This window comes from Colius striatus, chromosome Z (genome assembly GCF_028858725.1).
Source record: "Colius striatus isolate bColStr4 chromosome Z, bColStr4.1.hap1, whole genome shotgun sequence".
Taxonomy (NCBI): domain Eukaryota; kingdom Metazoa; phylum Chordata; class Aves; order Coliiformes; family Coliidae; genus Colius; species Colius striatus.
This window is the reverse complement of record NC_084790.1, coordinates 6,112,398-6,128,799: the sequence shown is the minus strand read 5'-3', so window position 1 is coordinate 6,128,799 and position 16,402 is coordinate 6,112,398. Positions and strand designations below refer to the sequence as shown.

The 16,402-nt window shown below is 45.5% G+C and overlaps 1 protein-coding gene across 5 annotated transcripts in view; it reads right to left on the bottom strand.

Annotated features, from left to right (window-relative positions):
- The window catches only part of LOC104558224 (microtubule-associated protein tau), a 62,133-nt gene that overhangs the window by 28,778 nt on the left and 16,953 nt on the right, over window positions 1-16,402 (bottom strand). For 4 of the 5 annotated variants that reach the window (XM_062019356.1, XM_062019359.1, XM_062019355.1 and 1 more), the window contains 2 exons: window positions 2,429-2,517; window positions 971-1,057 (listed from right to left, as the gene is read on the bottom strand). In XM_062019356.1, the coding sequence (XP_061875340.1) occupies window positions 971-1,057; window positions 2,429-2,474 (133 nt within the window). In that variant the 5' untranslated portion in view covers window positions 2,475-2,517. Of the gene's footprint in view, window positions 1-970; window positions 1,058-2,428; window positions 2,518-11,700; window positions 11,721-16,402 lie in introns of those variants that run through there. The other variant, XM_062019358.1, reaches the window with a different exon arrangement.

Sequence of the window (16,402 nt, the reverse complement as noted above, 5' to 3'; positions counted from 1 at the left end):
AGCTCTCAAGCAGACAACTGGCTCTGTCTACCAGAGGTATGCCTGCTTGTCATGACAGTTCTGATCCAACTGAGAAGAGGAACAATATCTCCTTTTGCACGAGCCAGGTGCAGAACAGATTTCTTGAGCCACATACACAGGAACAGAGCCACTTCATGGATGCTTGGTAAGCCAACACCTACAGCAGGACAGGGATCATCAACATCTCTACCTACCTTTCTTTTTGATAAATTTTGCAAATTAAAGCCTTTACCTGAAGTCTCCAAGAGGGGGAAACTTGGGATTAAAGTAGAAAGAGGAACATCAAATGTGCACTTAATTAAAATGGTGAATCACTCTCTAGACCACTTCAGAATTAGATTCTTTCTACAAACATGGCATTCAGATAACACTCTGGAGCAGCACAGACATGCCTTGAGCCCTACTATGACTTCTATCTCAGCATGGTTTTGGTTTATGTGTAGACTGCCCATCTCATCATTCCGACATGAATCAGACTGTACTAATGAACATGTAAATACAGAAGGGGCAAAAAAGAGCTATGAGGTCTATCTCACTCTGAAAGAGAACACAGCAACCACGACACGCTGTCAAGTATCTTGTGCAAGCACAATAATGCAAACCTCTGAGCAAATGACATGGGACTGCTCCTCAGTGCACTGAGCTAATGTGGCCTCGCTGTCACTATGTGAAAGTCTTCAGGAAATGAACCGCAAGCAACTTCCTAAACTATAATAAACACTTCACCTTCCCTTGCCTTCCAACTCACTCTCCATCTTTAAAGCTCATTATCTCATTTTGCAGAGTAGCAAACATCACTTGTGATGAGACTACAGAAGAGCATTTGTCCAAGAATGAAGACACTCCTCCAGAAAAACCCTGCCAGAACACGGCACGGTGAGTCTTTCAGCAAGGTTTACCACGACCCCATCCATCATGGTTTCAAAGCAGTAAGTCAAAGAGCTCCCACCTTCCGTAGTTGGGGTGCTCTTAGCATCAGATGTTTCAGAAACAGGCTCATCCGATCCATCATCGACTGGTATCTGAAGGGGATAGCCTGGAAAACATTCAAATACTTAGAACAACTCCTTGGCTACAAATTACGGCCTGTGTGTTATGAACTCAGATTGCCCAGATCCACGGTAGTGAGAAACTGTGGTTGGAGAGTATGAAACACCTGAACTAGCAAGCAAGCAAAGCAGGAAAATGCCAACCAAAAGCATCAGTGTAACCACCAAAAGGAATAAGCAGAAACCCATCAGCAAAAGAAAAGCCCAGCGAACCGGACAGGTAGAAAGAGCAAAGCATGGCACAAGCAGGAAAGGAGATCTTAGCAAGGTAAGCCGGAAAGATATACAACCCTTGAGTCACTGTTGTCCTCTCTGCCACTTCTAGAGCCATTAGCCTCCCTCCCAGAGCAGGCTGCTGAACACTTCCATGATGCATCAGTTCTAATCCTTGCAAACCAGCGAGTCTTTGTAAAGGGTTTGGTGTAGCACACAATGTACTGTGCAAAGACTTGGTTGCAGAGGTCATTTGTTAGAAGAGCAAGGCAAGAGGCACAAGTCTCCTCTCTGCAAGGAGTCTGGGCACATAAAATAAAGAGAACTGGAAAAAATTACTTGGAAAAGATGACTCAAACTGGGATAAGCAAAATCCCTGGGAATCTGTGATGTGAGAAGCTGAGGCTACAAGCTGAGAGGAGTTATCAGACTGAAATGCATTACAGAATCCAGGATGAATGGATGCTATGGAGCCTCTCCAGGACTGAAACAATCCATTTATACAGTGTAAGGTGGGTCCAAAGCACCTCAAGAAAAGAAAATTAAGACGATGTTTATATGGAGCATAGCTGTGAGTGAGTCCTATCAGGACTGCTGGTGTTATGTGGGTTTCCAAGCTCAAATGTGGAGCATGGTGGAATGAGAAAGGAAAAGGTTCTTGAGATGCAGGTCAGAAATATGGGGCAAAAGACTTGCATGACCCTCACTCCTAGAGCTCTCTGTTCAGTTCCCTCATCTCCCTGTGCAGATGAAAAAGCAGGCAGCGAGCAGCATCCTTGAGCCAAGTCTCAAAATAAAAGTAGTGCTGTGATTTTATAGCAAACTAAGGAGTGAACACAAAAAAAACACATTTGCAAAGCTGCAGCAACAGGATCATCACCAGTCTAGATAAGGGTTGTTCTGCTCTTGCTGGGCAATGATATCACATAGCAGCGTTCTCCTCTGACTATGAACATCAGAGCATCTTGTAGACTACCCACTGTTCACTGGCTGCAGCCAGCCGATCCACAGTAACCTTCCAGACACACGTACCGTCTCCTCCTGGCTATCCTCAAGGACCCCTTGCACGTTGGCCCTGCTCTCCTCACTTAAGTCATTGTCTCAGCAGTAGGCAAGGCAGGTCCTTTACATCTGCAGGTGCTCACCTGATGGGATGTGCTTCTCCTGGCCAGCTGCGTGATCCTCCATCATGGTGACGTCCTGACGCTGCTCCGCCTTCTCTCAGCAAAGTTACCTGAAAAGCAGAGTAAAAACAAGCATCTGTCAGGCAACACCAGACACAACACATCTTCATTTGGGGCCCACCTACTGCTCCACAAGACAATTTTGGTTTGTCAGCAGATTTCCAGGAGCACTAAACATCCCGCTGGGAGCAGTAAGCCAAGAAAAGACAACCATCTTTTCAGTACTGTAAGACTGTATCTGCCTGTTCTCTTTTCCTGATGAGCCCTGAAGTCACACCATTTTGCTCAGGGAAGGTTACAGTTCAAGGTACGTTACCTATTTGGTTTCACATCAGTGCTGAAATACTACTCAAAGCACCTAACATTAGTGCCTCCAAACCCACCAGGACTATGTTTTGACAGTGGGAAGGGAGGGCCAACATGCCAAACTGGGATCTACAAGGGCTGTCCCAGAAAGATGCTGTGCTTCAGCAGAGCTGCACCAAGCCCTCAGCGCAGCAGGCCACAGCAATTCACACTCAGAGAACAGAAAAAAAAATCACCTATGGACATTAGACAAGAGGAGAACACAGATTTCGCATAAATAACATATAAAGGAGCAAATGTTCCTTGTGAAGAACAGGGAGATCTAATTATTCCTGTACAAGCAAAAGCATGTGCCAGCCACTGCATCCATCAAAATAAGCATATAAGCAACTTCTGCCCAACTGCAACATTGAAATTCCACAGGGATTTAAGATGCTCCAAGCCAAATGCCCATCCTGGTGCACACGGGACACTGCTCAGCCACTGTTCTGTCGCAGGTGATCACAGGAAGCAGCATGCTTAGGGCAGACATCCTTCTGCTGCACACTCCGCACTCTGCATTTGCCAATTTAATCAGTCTCTCCACAGAAGTGCCTGCTGGCAAGGTGTGACACTGCTGTAGCAAGGGATGCCTTCTGCCCCTGTGGATACACCCATCAAGGACACACAGCTATAACCATACACTGATCACCTTCAAAGCAATCAAAAAGTGACACACCGGGGTAAACCAGGACTCTCCAGGGAAGGATTCAGACCAGGGGCTCTTAGAAAAGAGGGCCTTGCTTGGCTGTGGGTCTGGCAGGACAGCGTTAACAGCTGCTTTAACCCTGAATCCCTCTTGCAGTGCTCAGAAAGCCAATACTGTGCTGTACAGCAGAGCACACTAAGCAGCTCAGGACACTGAAATGGAAGTAGAAAGGTGCTAAAATGCGGTTATTTTTCTAATGTGCATCTATCTGCAGCAGGAAATGAAGGCTTCAACAAACATTACCTGTTTACATTATCTGTTTCTGTGAAGCAGTGACCATATCTCCCCTTATTCTCCACGCTGGGCGGTCAGATATTGCTTTTACTTTGACTTCCTAATAGCTGACATAATTACAGCCATTGGCAGTGATTAATAACCAGGTATTAGTGTAATCACATGCAATGAAGCTCAGGTTACCACCAGCAAGGTGGCAAACTCATGTGGGTTTGTCTGCTGGCAGTAAATTAACTGGATATATGGAACTAGGCATGAGAAACTCCAGTGCTAGTAATCAGATCTCTCACCCAGCTTTTTTTAAGCCTTAGCAAGATGACTATGCAATTTAATTTCTGCCTTAGACATCCACAAAGCGACTTTACTGAACTGTACTAAGTCAGCTTCAGATCTTGCCCTGAAAGGAAATCACCCATAAAAAATGAAGTATAAAATACAAAATAAACGCTTCATTTTCTTATCTCAAAAATGGAGCAAAAATGGCCCTAATTATTTGGACATATGGCTGACCTCCTAGAACTCAAAGAATCTTATTGATTATATCTGAACATCACCTGGCCACCACTTGATATTATTTACATGTCTACTTAGCATTGAAACACTAAAATATCATGTTAACCTACTGTACAGCTCACAAAAGCAATATGGGCATGAACATGAGTGTAAAATGACACACAAATGTGCTGCTCTTGTGTGTTTGTGTGTGTGCACCTCCAGCAGTGTGACCTCTGCCCTAAACACACACACCAGACCAGGTACAGCAGTTTTCCTCACGTGCTGCCCTGTCTGTTGGTAGGTAAATGTGGATGGTAGAAGCAGTTCCTACCTGACTCACAATTGGTGGTCCATAGCCACCAGCCCAGCTCAGTTCACTAAACATCTACAGATAGTAATATCTTTGCTTCTCAGCTGCAGCCCCAGAGGCAAATCACTCACAAATCTGCAGTGCTAGATGTGAATGAGGCTTACTGCTTCCTTATTCTGCCTCCTTTTCTCTCTTCCTCCCATTTGTTTTTCAGAGAAGAGCAATCAGTGTCTCTCCCAGTCTCCCTGGAAAGGCATATCTAGTCCTTTCTTGTTTCTGGACAAGAATTTCCCAGAGAGGACTCCTAGCCTGACAACTAGTGAGCTCGCATACCCCGCCAAAGGCTCATCTGCTGGCTCCAGAGCCAAAGATCCTACACTTTCCCTCTGAATAGAGCATTTAGCATCTGTGCAGCCCTTGGCACAACGGCAGCATGCAGTGATTCAGCAAAGGCTGAGGGATCTGCCGTGTGGTCACAGGGCTCTGCCACCCTGCTTCCTGCTGACCTGCCAGGGACAGGACTTTTCAGCACAAGAAAATGGACGGGTGTTCTTTAGAGAAGCTGATAGTCTTGCTCTGTGTCTGAGCTTTGCCAGACGGCTTTTAACACACTGCTGCTCACAGCAGAGCAGAGACAGCCTCTATTCCCAAAGCTCCACACAGCGCAAGACTCAGTCATATCTGAGCCAGATGACTGGAGATGGACTTAGGAGCATGTAGCCATTGATTTGTCAGAGACAAGACAGGAAAAGTTGCTTTTTTTGTTACAAGGAAAAAAAGCATGTACAAAAGCCACAAAGATCCATTAAAAAAAAACACTCAAAGGGGCCTTGAGAGCACTTGAAACCTGGCTGCAGCTTATGAAATGCTATGGTCACTCATTCATTTGGACACTGATTTTGGAGACTGATGCCTGGTTTGCTATGGAGAGTAGAATCATCTCCCTGCAGATGAAGCATCACGTCCTCCCACCGTGTCTGTAGCGCGGCACGCAGAGGAGCGGAGTCACTCTGCGCCTGAGCCACTATATGCAGCGAGCAGTGTCAGGGGAGAACAAGAACTCCTCAAACTGGCATGAGCCAAAGGGCAGAGAAGGGGATCCAGCTCCTGCATCTTGCTTTTAGCTGAAGAAATGCTCACTCAACAGATGCCTTTTATCACAAGTGCTGCCCCTCCCACAAGAAGCATTTCCTACAATTTGCCCTCTGAGGCCTGGGAGGGCAGAGATTTAAACCCATTACAATAGGGCTGATGAAATTTCATCAGCACCAGATAAGCAAATAATTAACATTAATCTCACAAAGTGATTCAACGGGTAAATATGAGTGAGCCACCACCACCATTATCTCAAAGCTGCAAAGCTCTCCCAGTAGAATTTGAAATACAGAGCCTATATAATCATACGGTCCTATTCATCAGGAACATCATCTAGAAAGACATTTTATGCCTCTCTGATGGATGCTGAGCTTCACTCTCTCCCTCTTTCATCCATTATAGATGTCAGCTAAAAACACTGCTCACTCAAAACCATACTGATGATGTACACAGTCTTAGGAAAGATCTGTGTAGTGGAAACCAAGAAGCAAAACTGAAATGTCTGTACACAACGTCCTCTTATTCTACAGAGAAAGTCTCAGCTTTGCTTTGGATTTTGACTCAGGTAATAAATTCATAAGACTAAAGAGAATTTACGCCTTATTAAAGCTGTGTATTTTAGATTAGACTTCTTAAACAAAGACAGTCTGGAAAAAATGTGCATTTGAGAAACTGCTTTGAATTTTGAAAGAAGTCTATAACGATAATCCCATTTGTTTTACTTTTCGAGTGGGGGAAGGGGAAGTGTCTCTCAGTGAAAAACAAAACATTAAGGGTAAAAAATAGTCTAAAAAGTATAAAATCAGCTCCACCTTGAAGCAATGGTTCAGTACTGAATAATTACAACTGTGCAGAGATAAACTTCCACAGCATCCTCTGCATGACAGATAAAGCACAAACCCTTCAAAGAATCTTATCCGTTTTCAGCAGAACTATTCTTGTTAACCAGGGACACTATCTAAAAAGCAACAGCCCATCCCATAATTAACAGCTCCTCTAAACTGTACCTCTCCCAAACCTGCAGCCCGCCTTTTGAGAGAGGAGGTGTGCTGAGCAGCTGCTCTGAGAGAGGAGGTGTGCTGAGCAGCTGCTCTGAGCTGTGCACAATGCACTCTGTCCGGGAAGCAGTGTGCAAAGTTGTTGTCACCAGGAGCTGGAGAAACAGCCTGACTTCTGGCCCCAGCTCACCAGTACCTCTGCTTTTTGCCGTGTATGTGCAACTTACTTAGCGCCCTGAGCATAAATCCAGTTTGTCCAAGAGGCAAGTTTTAACTGGTGGGAGTTAGGCCATCTCCTGCCACTAAACGCGAATTGCTTTGTCGTTCCCATTGTGTTAAGATTATAGAATCATAGAATCATTACAGTTGGAAAACATCTTTAAGATCATCAAGTCCAACCACTGCCCTCACACTGCCAAGCCCATCACTAAATGAGTCCATGTCCCTCAGCATCTCATCTATGTGTCTTTTAAATAGCTCCAGGGATGGTGACTCCACCACCTCCGTGGGCAGCCCATTCCAATGCCTAATAACCCTCTAAGTGAAAAAGTTCTTCCTTATGTCCAATCTAAACCTGTCCTGGTGCAACTTGAGGCGGTTTCCTCGTGTCCTATCACGAGGCTATGGGGAGAAAGGAGATTGACTCCCACCTCACTACAACTCCCTTTCAGGCAGCTCCAGACAAGTGTAATCTGGACAGGAGCAGATACTCCAATCTGCTGTAACCAGAGTGGGCTGGGTGTGCGTGTGGATTCACTACAGAGTGGAGGGAGAGCAGGGTGGCTCAAGGTATACAGATCACAGAGTGACTCTGGCTGGATACGTTTCTCCAGGACTCAGTCAGCTAAGCTCAACATTGAGCAACCAGGAGCAACTCTCAAGCATTTGAATAGCATTTCACGGCTGCACCAGGCGCCAGAACAGTCCCTGGAGGTGTGTGTTGCACAAGACATTAGGAGCTAAAAGCCAAAATAGCAATTTACATCTCAAAGAGCCCACAGCATTCAGGACTACACATCCAGTAAGGAAAAGCCTTAAGTGAAATGATGCAAATCTTTAATAGCCACTGACAGCACTGAAGACCAGAGCAAGAGTGGAGTTTGGCACAGATGCTAAAAGCAACATCACACCTTTCACACAAGGTTGCAGAGACCTGACAGTAGAGCCTATCTTCTTTATGTGACAGTCCCCATGCTGCTTGCAAAACCATGCACTGCTTTCAGTCCAACACTCACAAAGGTCTCTGTGCCCATCTGTGCCCAGCCTGACCTTGCCTCATTTGAAAGATGCCATGATGGTGAGTCAAGACACCAGAGACACAACTCTGACACTGTCCAGGATTCATGTCCATCAGAACTGAGACAGAAATGAAAGCACTTCTCTTGTTAGGCTTAAAGGCATCATTAAAATGGCCTGGTCTAGGCTGTCAGTGGAAGGAAAAGCTACTAGAACGTGGCTGGAGCGGCACTACTGTGAGTAAAGCCAACTGTTTTGCCTAGGCAAACTGCAATTAAAAAAGAAAATGGAATCAATAAATGAACTAAATACATGAGAAGTTTCCATCTAGAACACATTTAAGACTCGTTTACAGGGCATAAACCAGCCCCAGGTGTTGGAAAGAAACTTCTCCCATTAACCAGCACGTTTCTCCTGCCTAATGACCCCTCTGCACTGGAGAGCACAAAGGCCCATGGCTTCACACAGTCCCCTGCCCGTCAGGCAGCAGTCATTCCTGCACAGCCAGCAAACTAGCACCCCAGATGTCTTTCTGGAGCACAGTCAGGACACATCACCACCAGCACAAAGACACAGCAGAGCCCTCATTCTGCTGCTGCGCAGGATAGCCACCAGCAAACCACGCACAAAGCCTCCATTACTTTCCGCCTGGGAAGATTTAGATCCCAAATCAAGTCAGGCAAACTGAAGTTTTAATCTCTTGGCAAAACGTTTCTCCACAATGAAAGGTAAATAAAACCAATACTGAAAACAATATTCCCTATTGAGAGTGGCCGAGTGGCAGAGGGGACAGAAAGCAGATGCCAGAGACCACACAGCTGTGCTTTAGCGGCACTCAGCCTTGTGTAATCTGTGCCAGACAACATTAGCACTGCCACAAAGGAGCACAAAAACGCAGCCCCTCAACCCTTCTGGTGCCAGGAGATGAGTGCTCCCGTGATGCCCATCCAAGGAAAATGGGTCATCAGCTGCACCCCACTCACCCCTGGGCCCAGCAACACATAGAGCTACAACTGCAGCCTGAGATCAACAGGACACAATCTTACAGCCCCTGCTCTGAACTGCTGCGGGACTATCCCCGATGACAGAGGAAGAGGTAGAATCTTGATCTGCAACGATTCAAACTTCGCAGCTCCAGAGATCACGAGTCTGGGAACCGATGGCTTGATTTACATACGCGCAAACCCCAAAATAAACCAGGCGTTGGCAGATCTGCTCGTGGCTGGGTGCGGGGGTTACGAGCCACATGTTGGTGAGAAAACAGAGGAATGAGAAATTTCAGCATAAACTGAGTGCAGTGCTTTTAGAGAAATCAGATGGATTTGCACACTCTGGTACTCATCACTAAGTCCAATCGAGCAGCTCCATCTTTCACACCAGCCACAAAACATCCAAGCAACCACCCAGACACTGACAGTGCAAAGCCTCTCGGCTGTTGTATCCTGTGCTCAGATGCTGCAGTGTCTTCCTTCTCTGTTATCTAATCAGTAAGGGCAGTGAGCATCCACTCTTGTTACTTGAAAATGAAAATTCAACAGACATGAGCTATCTAAGTGTTACCTCTGAAAGATGATCAAACACAAACAGGGTTTCTTAAAAAAACATCATTCCACCTGAATTACTTAATTAAAATGGAGTGACAGCCCCATGAAATAACATCAGCCTGAAAGGCTGTTTATAATTCACAAGCAGCTTCCTTTTCATCTCCTTTGTGCACTTCTCCAAGTACTGTCTTTTTGAGAAGCTGACAGAGGAAGGAATACAGACTGTGATCTCATTAATCACTGGCACTGCCTAATATTGCAGCAAGCTGAGAAATCCCACAGAGTTTCAAGCTATCTAGTCAAGAGGCTAGAAAAACTTCTTTTGGGTTCAAAGACAGACAAATGCCTCTTAGAAGAATAAGAGGGAGTTGCAAAAGAAATGGTCTCAGAAATGTGTGTGTCTTCATTTTTTTCCCACTTTTTTTTTTATATGCTATAGTTTAAGTGACTCCTTGGGAGTCTGGAACTTTGAACATCTTTCTATGGTGGTAGGACACCTTCCATGCAGATGTGGGGCGAGTTTAGGTTCACAAGAGAATGGCTTTGAGGCACACTGGCCTCATACATACCCATTTGGGACCCAAAGGTTACTGACACCAGGAAATAAAGAATTCCCACATCAGCCAATGACATATTAAGAAGTCTGGAAAGGAAGTGGGCAGAAGTGAGAGTGGTAACAGGGCAAGGAAAGCTCAAAGAATGAGACATCACAATTCTGTACCAACAGCATCAAAAGGGAATAGACAAGCTGGGTTCAAAGGCATCAGAGTTCAGGGAACCGTTAGTAAAGAGCCCTTACAAATGGAACCTGTCCACAGCTAAGAGCCTGGCAAGCTAATTGCTGGGGGTCACCAGCTGGCAAAGGTCTCCAGGGCATGCTTGTGGCTAGAGAAACGCCAAGGGATATTTGCATGTTGACAAGTTCCTCAGTGTTGCTGAGAATTAAACTAAGAGAATTTGCCATCCAAAATCAGCTTAGGCCCAGTTCAGCAGCTGCCTCCAAGCAGGGTGGCAATTAGAAGACGAGATAATCCAGTCACAACTCCAACCAACGGCCTGAACTGCAAGAGTAGCTGGACTCAGAGGTGGGAAACGGTTTTACCTGCATGTCTCTCCTTTGTCCAAATAAAAAGGCACTGTAAATAAGGCCTCCTTCAAGAGCAAGAATGCGCTGGGAGTCACCTGGGTGAATATATACAAGCAGATTGCAATGTAGGAATATTAACCCTAAGCCTTGAATCAATTGCTATTGGCAGAAGCACAGGGTGGTTTGCCAAAGACCAATCGTTGTTCCCATCTTCCCTGCAAGGGAAACAGAAGTGAAAAGGCTCATCAAAGAGGAGGCTGGAGCCAAAACAGAGTGGAAGCCAGACACCACAACCTGTGTGCTCCCAGCTGTATGGCTCTCCTTCAGGTAGGGCTCTCTGGAGCAGCACTTGAGTAAGCAGAAGAAGCCCCTGAGGGACGCTACAGGGACATAAGGGCAGCAAGGCTCTACCTTCACCTCACCACACACCTTAGCACCTCCATGTCAACACACAGCACCTACTGCTGCTATTGGTCTCTTCCTTCCTTGACCTTCTACCCCTTTTTACCTTTCCAATTTTTGACTGGCTTATCCAACCAAGTCGAAACCAACCTTTTGCAACACCACTACACCAGCTTCCCCTGCCCTGGCTTTCTCTGTGCAATGCCAGAAGGGTGTTTAAGGCTGACCACTGCCCAAGGAGATGTCAGCACTTCAGATCACCCTCCTCATTCTATACTGTGATACAAAGATCAGGCTTTCTGCAAATCCACTAACTTTAGCTAGATTAAAGCTCTGATCAGAGGAGCTTACATGGCAGCAAAAAAAGGGAAGTCACAGTAGTTTTAAAGCTTGCCCTGTCTGCTCAGCAGGCTCTTCGTGAATAGAAGGAAGAGAAGCCTCTTTGGCAGGGATTTGCTAGGCTACCTTCAGATTTCTTCCCAGCCCCCTGCTAGAGTATCTTGCAGTCATGCATTTAACAGAGCCACGGGATAGTCTTTGGATGGATAAATTCTTCCTCCCCCAAAACCCTGCTTCCTTGGGAAGCCTTTAAGCAGTTGAAGATGCAGAGCGGATCAAAGAAAAGGCTGGAGATCTTATTTACCAGCTAATTCTCTTTGACTCTTCCTATCTCAGGCTCAGCCCAACCCACTGAAAATCAGAACATCTTCCCTGCTGCTGGAGGTTTTAAGGCAGGCTCATCAGCATTCAGGCTTGTACCTCCATGTACCTCACTTACCAGAAAATGATGGAAGCGTAATATTTCCCTTGCACTGCCTTCCAAAGACTGCACTGCACGCAGAGAGGTAGCTGAACAACTACACACAGCAGCACAGTAAAGTCCTCACATGGCTGCCCGTGAAAAGAGTCTGGCAGGGAAGGAAACATAACCCAACGTGCTCTTTGCATGTTCCAGCAATAGCAGAAAAGTAGCGTTTACATCTGCCTGGATAGGGAGAGGGAAAAGAGGAAAGAAAAGTTCCTGAAAGTGCTGCTGGAGCCTTAATGAATTAGGACAGTCAACAGCATGACAGTGTTCTGCTCCATCAAAAGACTCCTTTACTTTGACTGGCAAATAACAGCAAAAGGAGGAAAAAGCTGCTTTCCTGAGAGGTTGCACTGCCTGAAGAAAGAAAAACAGACATCCACCCCCACTGACAGCTACTGCACTCCTCTGTGTCACTGATGTGGAACAGTTACAAAGCACATTCCCATGATAAGCAGTTGAGGAACGTCCCTTTTACAGAGTGGTCAGTGGTACAAGGAGCCTGGAAGGGCTCATCTGCTCTGAGAATGCTTACAATCTATCACAAGCAGGGCTATTAGTGTGGCCATTAGTTTTTCACGGTTATTACAATTTTCTCCATTAATATGTGGTCAGAAACAAACTGACAGGACTTGTTTCATGCTCCAGTGGGTACCAAAACACATCCCAGAGCAGGGAAAGCCTGACAGATCAGGTATCACCCCAACTTCCCTGAACCAGCCAATGCAGGAGGATACTGAGTGCTGTCATACTCCTCTTGTGTTCCCAGACAGAGCTCCTGCAATGCAATTCAGGCAACCAGTGAGCTGAGAAATACTCCAGAACTCACTATTAGCTAGCCCAACATCAAACACCTTCAAACAGAGGCATGAAGGCACCCACGGTAGCTGACAAGACAGCGTGGAACTTAGCTCTCAGATGCACACTCCACTTGGCAGGCATGCAACATACTCGACTGAAGTGCCAGACAAAGGTGTTTCAGGCAGGTTAGTGAACTGCAATTGCTTTAGCAGAGGGAGTGGACTAGATGATCTCTAGAGGTCCCTTCCAATCCCTACTATTTTATGATTCCATGAAAGCAGCTCTGCTGTTCATCCTCACACAAGCTCTGCAGCACCATCTCCATTTTACAGTCGTGTACCATAGGACCCAACAGAAATGACTGCCTGTGAGAGAATCAAAGCTTCTGTGAGAGAATCAAAGCTAATTTCCTTTCTCTGCAGGCACTTGTGGTGGCACATGTACAATAGCACCCATTTGAGGCACCAGAGTCACACAGAACAGAGAAATGTGCAAAATCTGGTGTGAACATGGGATCAGATACAAGCCCGGAGCCACCTGCACAATGTACATGTTGCACTGAAGAGGTTAAGTTAAAGATTCTGCATTTAAATGCAAAAACTGCAGAGTCCACTGCAAGGAGAGAAACTCCTTGGCAACATTCAGCTGCCTTCCTGTCTGTCCCATGAACCTTCTCTTTCTCTGCTGCACAGAAAACAGCCACCTCTGCTGCAGTGCACAGAGCCAGGGTGCCCAGGGACACACAGGCAGAACAAAAGCTGCAGTTTGACAAGCTGGGGTCAAATCACACTGCTCAGTCTTTATTCCTCACATCACCAGCAGTGCTTCAGCACTTCCTGGGAGGTGGTTCAGGGTACAAGACCAGCAGAAACTAAAGCCCTCGCAAGTGTAAGTTCTATGTAACAGTAGTGCTATGGGTCATCTTGCCCCAGCTTTGAAGCACCAACAGAGCAGAAGGGGAAAGCATAGGAGACCAGTGTCATGGCAGCACAACCACCATCCAGCTGCACCTTGAATCCCTCCAGGTTTTGCTTCTTGCTTAAAAAAGACATTGTCAAGATACAAGGGATGTGTTCATTTCTTACTTTGATCTCAGCTTACTTTGATTTCACAGTGCTGACAACATTGGCTGCACCTGACAGAAGTTTTGTGAATATTCAATGCTGACAAGGTAATGAAGATATTGAATAGAAAACATTCTTCGTGCCACAGCTCTAGCCTACAAATGCAAGTGACCCTAGGCAGAGTGGATGGGATAGAACCAGGACACCACCTGCTTCAGCTACTGCCTCATCAGTGTGGCTGGAATCACTCTTGCAGTAACAGAATGCCTATCCTAGGGAAGAAGCCAAGGCAGGTAAGTTTTCCTAGACAGCACTGTTTTACTTCTAAAGCCAGGATCCAAGACTGCAGAGCTCCTGCTGCAAGGACTGACAACGCAGAGGTGGTCTCCAGTGTGGTACAGCAGAGAGGCTTCTACTACTGCCAGAAGCAACAGGGAGAGAAAGGATAGGATGCCCAGGCGCTTGGTTTAAAGCAGTGATGACACCCACTTGATACTCAAACTGGGCACCAAATACCCTTTGGCCCCATAGTGTCCAGTTCCAGCACCCAAAAGATGACTGACAGCACTGGAATGCAGCAGGATGCCTTATCAGGTCAGTCTCTCTATAAATACAAGGCAAGAAGAGAGTCATGCACTCCTGACACACTGATTTCTTACCCTATAAAGAATCCAGCATGACGGATCTTTCAGAGCTTTAGCAGGACTTGTCTTCATTCCAGCAGTCACTATGCAACAAGACAGAGCTCAGAGAAGGCAATTTTAGCTCCTGTCTGGCTTTTATGAATTATTTTTGCATCTCATGACTAAGAGACACTTCAGATGAGGTCAAGTGTGTTTCCTGAATCCTTTTTTTTTTTTAAAGACCAAAATAAACAAACAATTAGAGATTCATCAAGCCTTTCTGATACACTTAGATTTCTATTGTCAAGTTTTTGCATAACAGCAGAAAAACACTGATCCCTCAAAAATGTTCACAACAGTACTGATTAAAAACTAAAAGCAGCATTGTTTTATTTAAATCTCTATCAGAAGGGGTGGTAAACAGATAAATGCAGGAAAAAATCCTAATCTGGAGGAGGTCAAGAAAAAAAATACGAAAAAATACCATCAGGGGAACACATCACTAGAGGAGTGACGGTGCCTGTTTCAGCTCTGTTTCATGTGCCATGCTGCGAACAGCGAGCGAGAGGTGCTGTGGGAGACTGCAGTGTCCCCTGACAGCCAGCACAAGTTAACAAAATTTCAGAGATAAAGCTCTTCTGAACAATAAATATCCAACAGAAGCTACATTTGTACCTTTATTTTACATAATGAGAGAGCACAGTTTGAAACATGCCGAGGCAGAAGACTAAAAAGGATTTCCAAGTAAGGAAGAGCAAATAAAAGCCTTTATGCACAAAAGACATCCCTACTGTGCGCTCAGATGTCTCTCTCCAGCTGGTCTTCACCCAGTTTGGACCGCTGAGGATGACAATCAGGTAACAATCTGTCTTGCCTTGATTCCAGTTGCATTGAGTCAATGAAAAGATTTGCAGGAAAGGCTGATGCAGGCAGCACAAACAGTGACACATGGGAACCCAGAACATAAATTCAGCCAAAGAGTTGTAACACTGTTCTTTCCCCTCCCATTCCAAAAGCTAAAGGAGGAGCAAGCTTAAAATAAATAAATAAATAAATAAACCCCCAATATCCACGTTCATTTCATCCTCCACAGGAATTAGGTGGAAGCCCAGCCAGTGCCCATCTTGCTTTCCATGGCAACAAAGAGTGGAAACTGTCTGAATTTAAGGGTGCTCAAGTCTAGGAATTCAGGTTCAATCCTCCCCAGTATATTTGTTAAAAATAAATGAGATGCAATCAGTCTCCTCAGGGACTTTATCCCTTTCAGCTCTAAATGCAGCTCTGCTGTCATGCATATGATATGTATAAAAAGGATATCAGAGGCTGACTTCTTGCTTAAAATAATACTGCTGTTGGTCTCAGGTTACGAGAGATCCATTCATGTTCAGTAAGGTCACAGGTTCTCTCTAAATCACCAATACAAAGGCTGGAATAAGCAAGGTTGCTGGTATTTCAGTAGTGCTTCTTTTTATTGCTGTGCATGAAAAGAGACAGGCTGTGCAAAGAGGCTCTGACCACACCAAGTGCCACAGTTCTACTCCTTGTACACACTCTGATCTCCTTCAGCATCACCCAGGTATCCTGAGCTCCCTCTTGATAGTGAGGCCTTTCTAGTACTTCACCCAGACCATTTCAGGCTATTTTGCCACCAGCACTGGTAAGGAATTTTTTCATCTTCACACAAACACTGTTGCAACCACATCAGACGATCCTTCTATTTAAGAACTTAAGTGCCAAGACGCTCTTGGATGTTGGCTGAGCAAACCCACCCATGGAGTCAAAAACCTCTCTGTAAGGGAAGAAGTACACGAGCAACAGTAACTAATGAAACACTCTTTGGAGCTGAGCTCAGACCTCAGACAGCCGTGACAATAAACCCTATTATTAGACACAATAAAAGCAAGAACATATTAATGCTTAATCTCTCAAATGAATGCCTTCACATTAAACAGTATTCATGACTCTCTTCCCCTCTTGCCTGGAGGAATCTGGGGAAAGGGAAGAGCTGGCAAGGTAATTCACCTTACACTAAAATAAGGGAAAAGCAAAACTCATCCAAAGTAGGCTACAAAACCATAAAATAAGAGGCACTGATGACAACTCAGTGGTACTGTAGCTGAGAGATTCCTGATCCTGGAAGCCTAATACATCCTGGAAGGAGTTGGGCCCTAATTTGCTCTCAGCAAG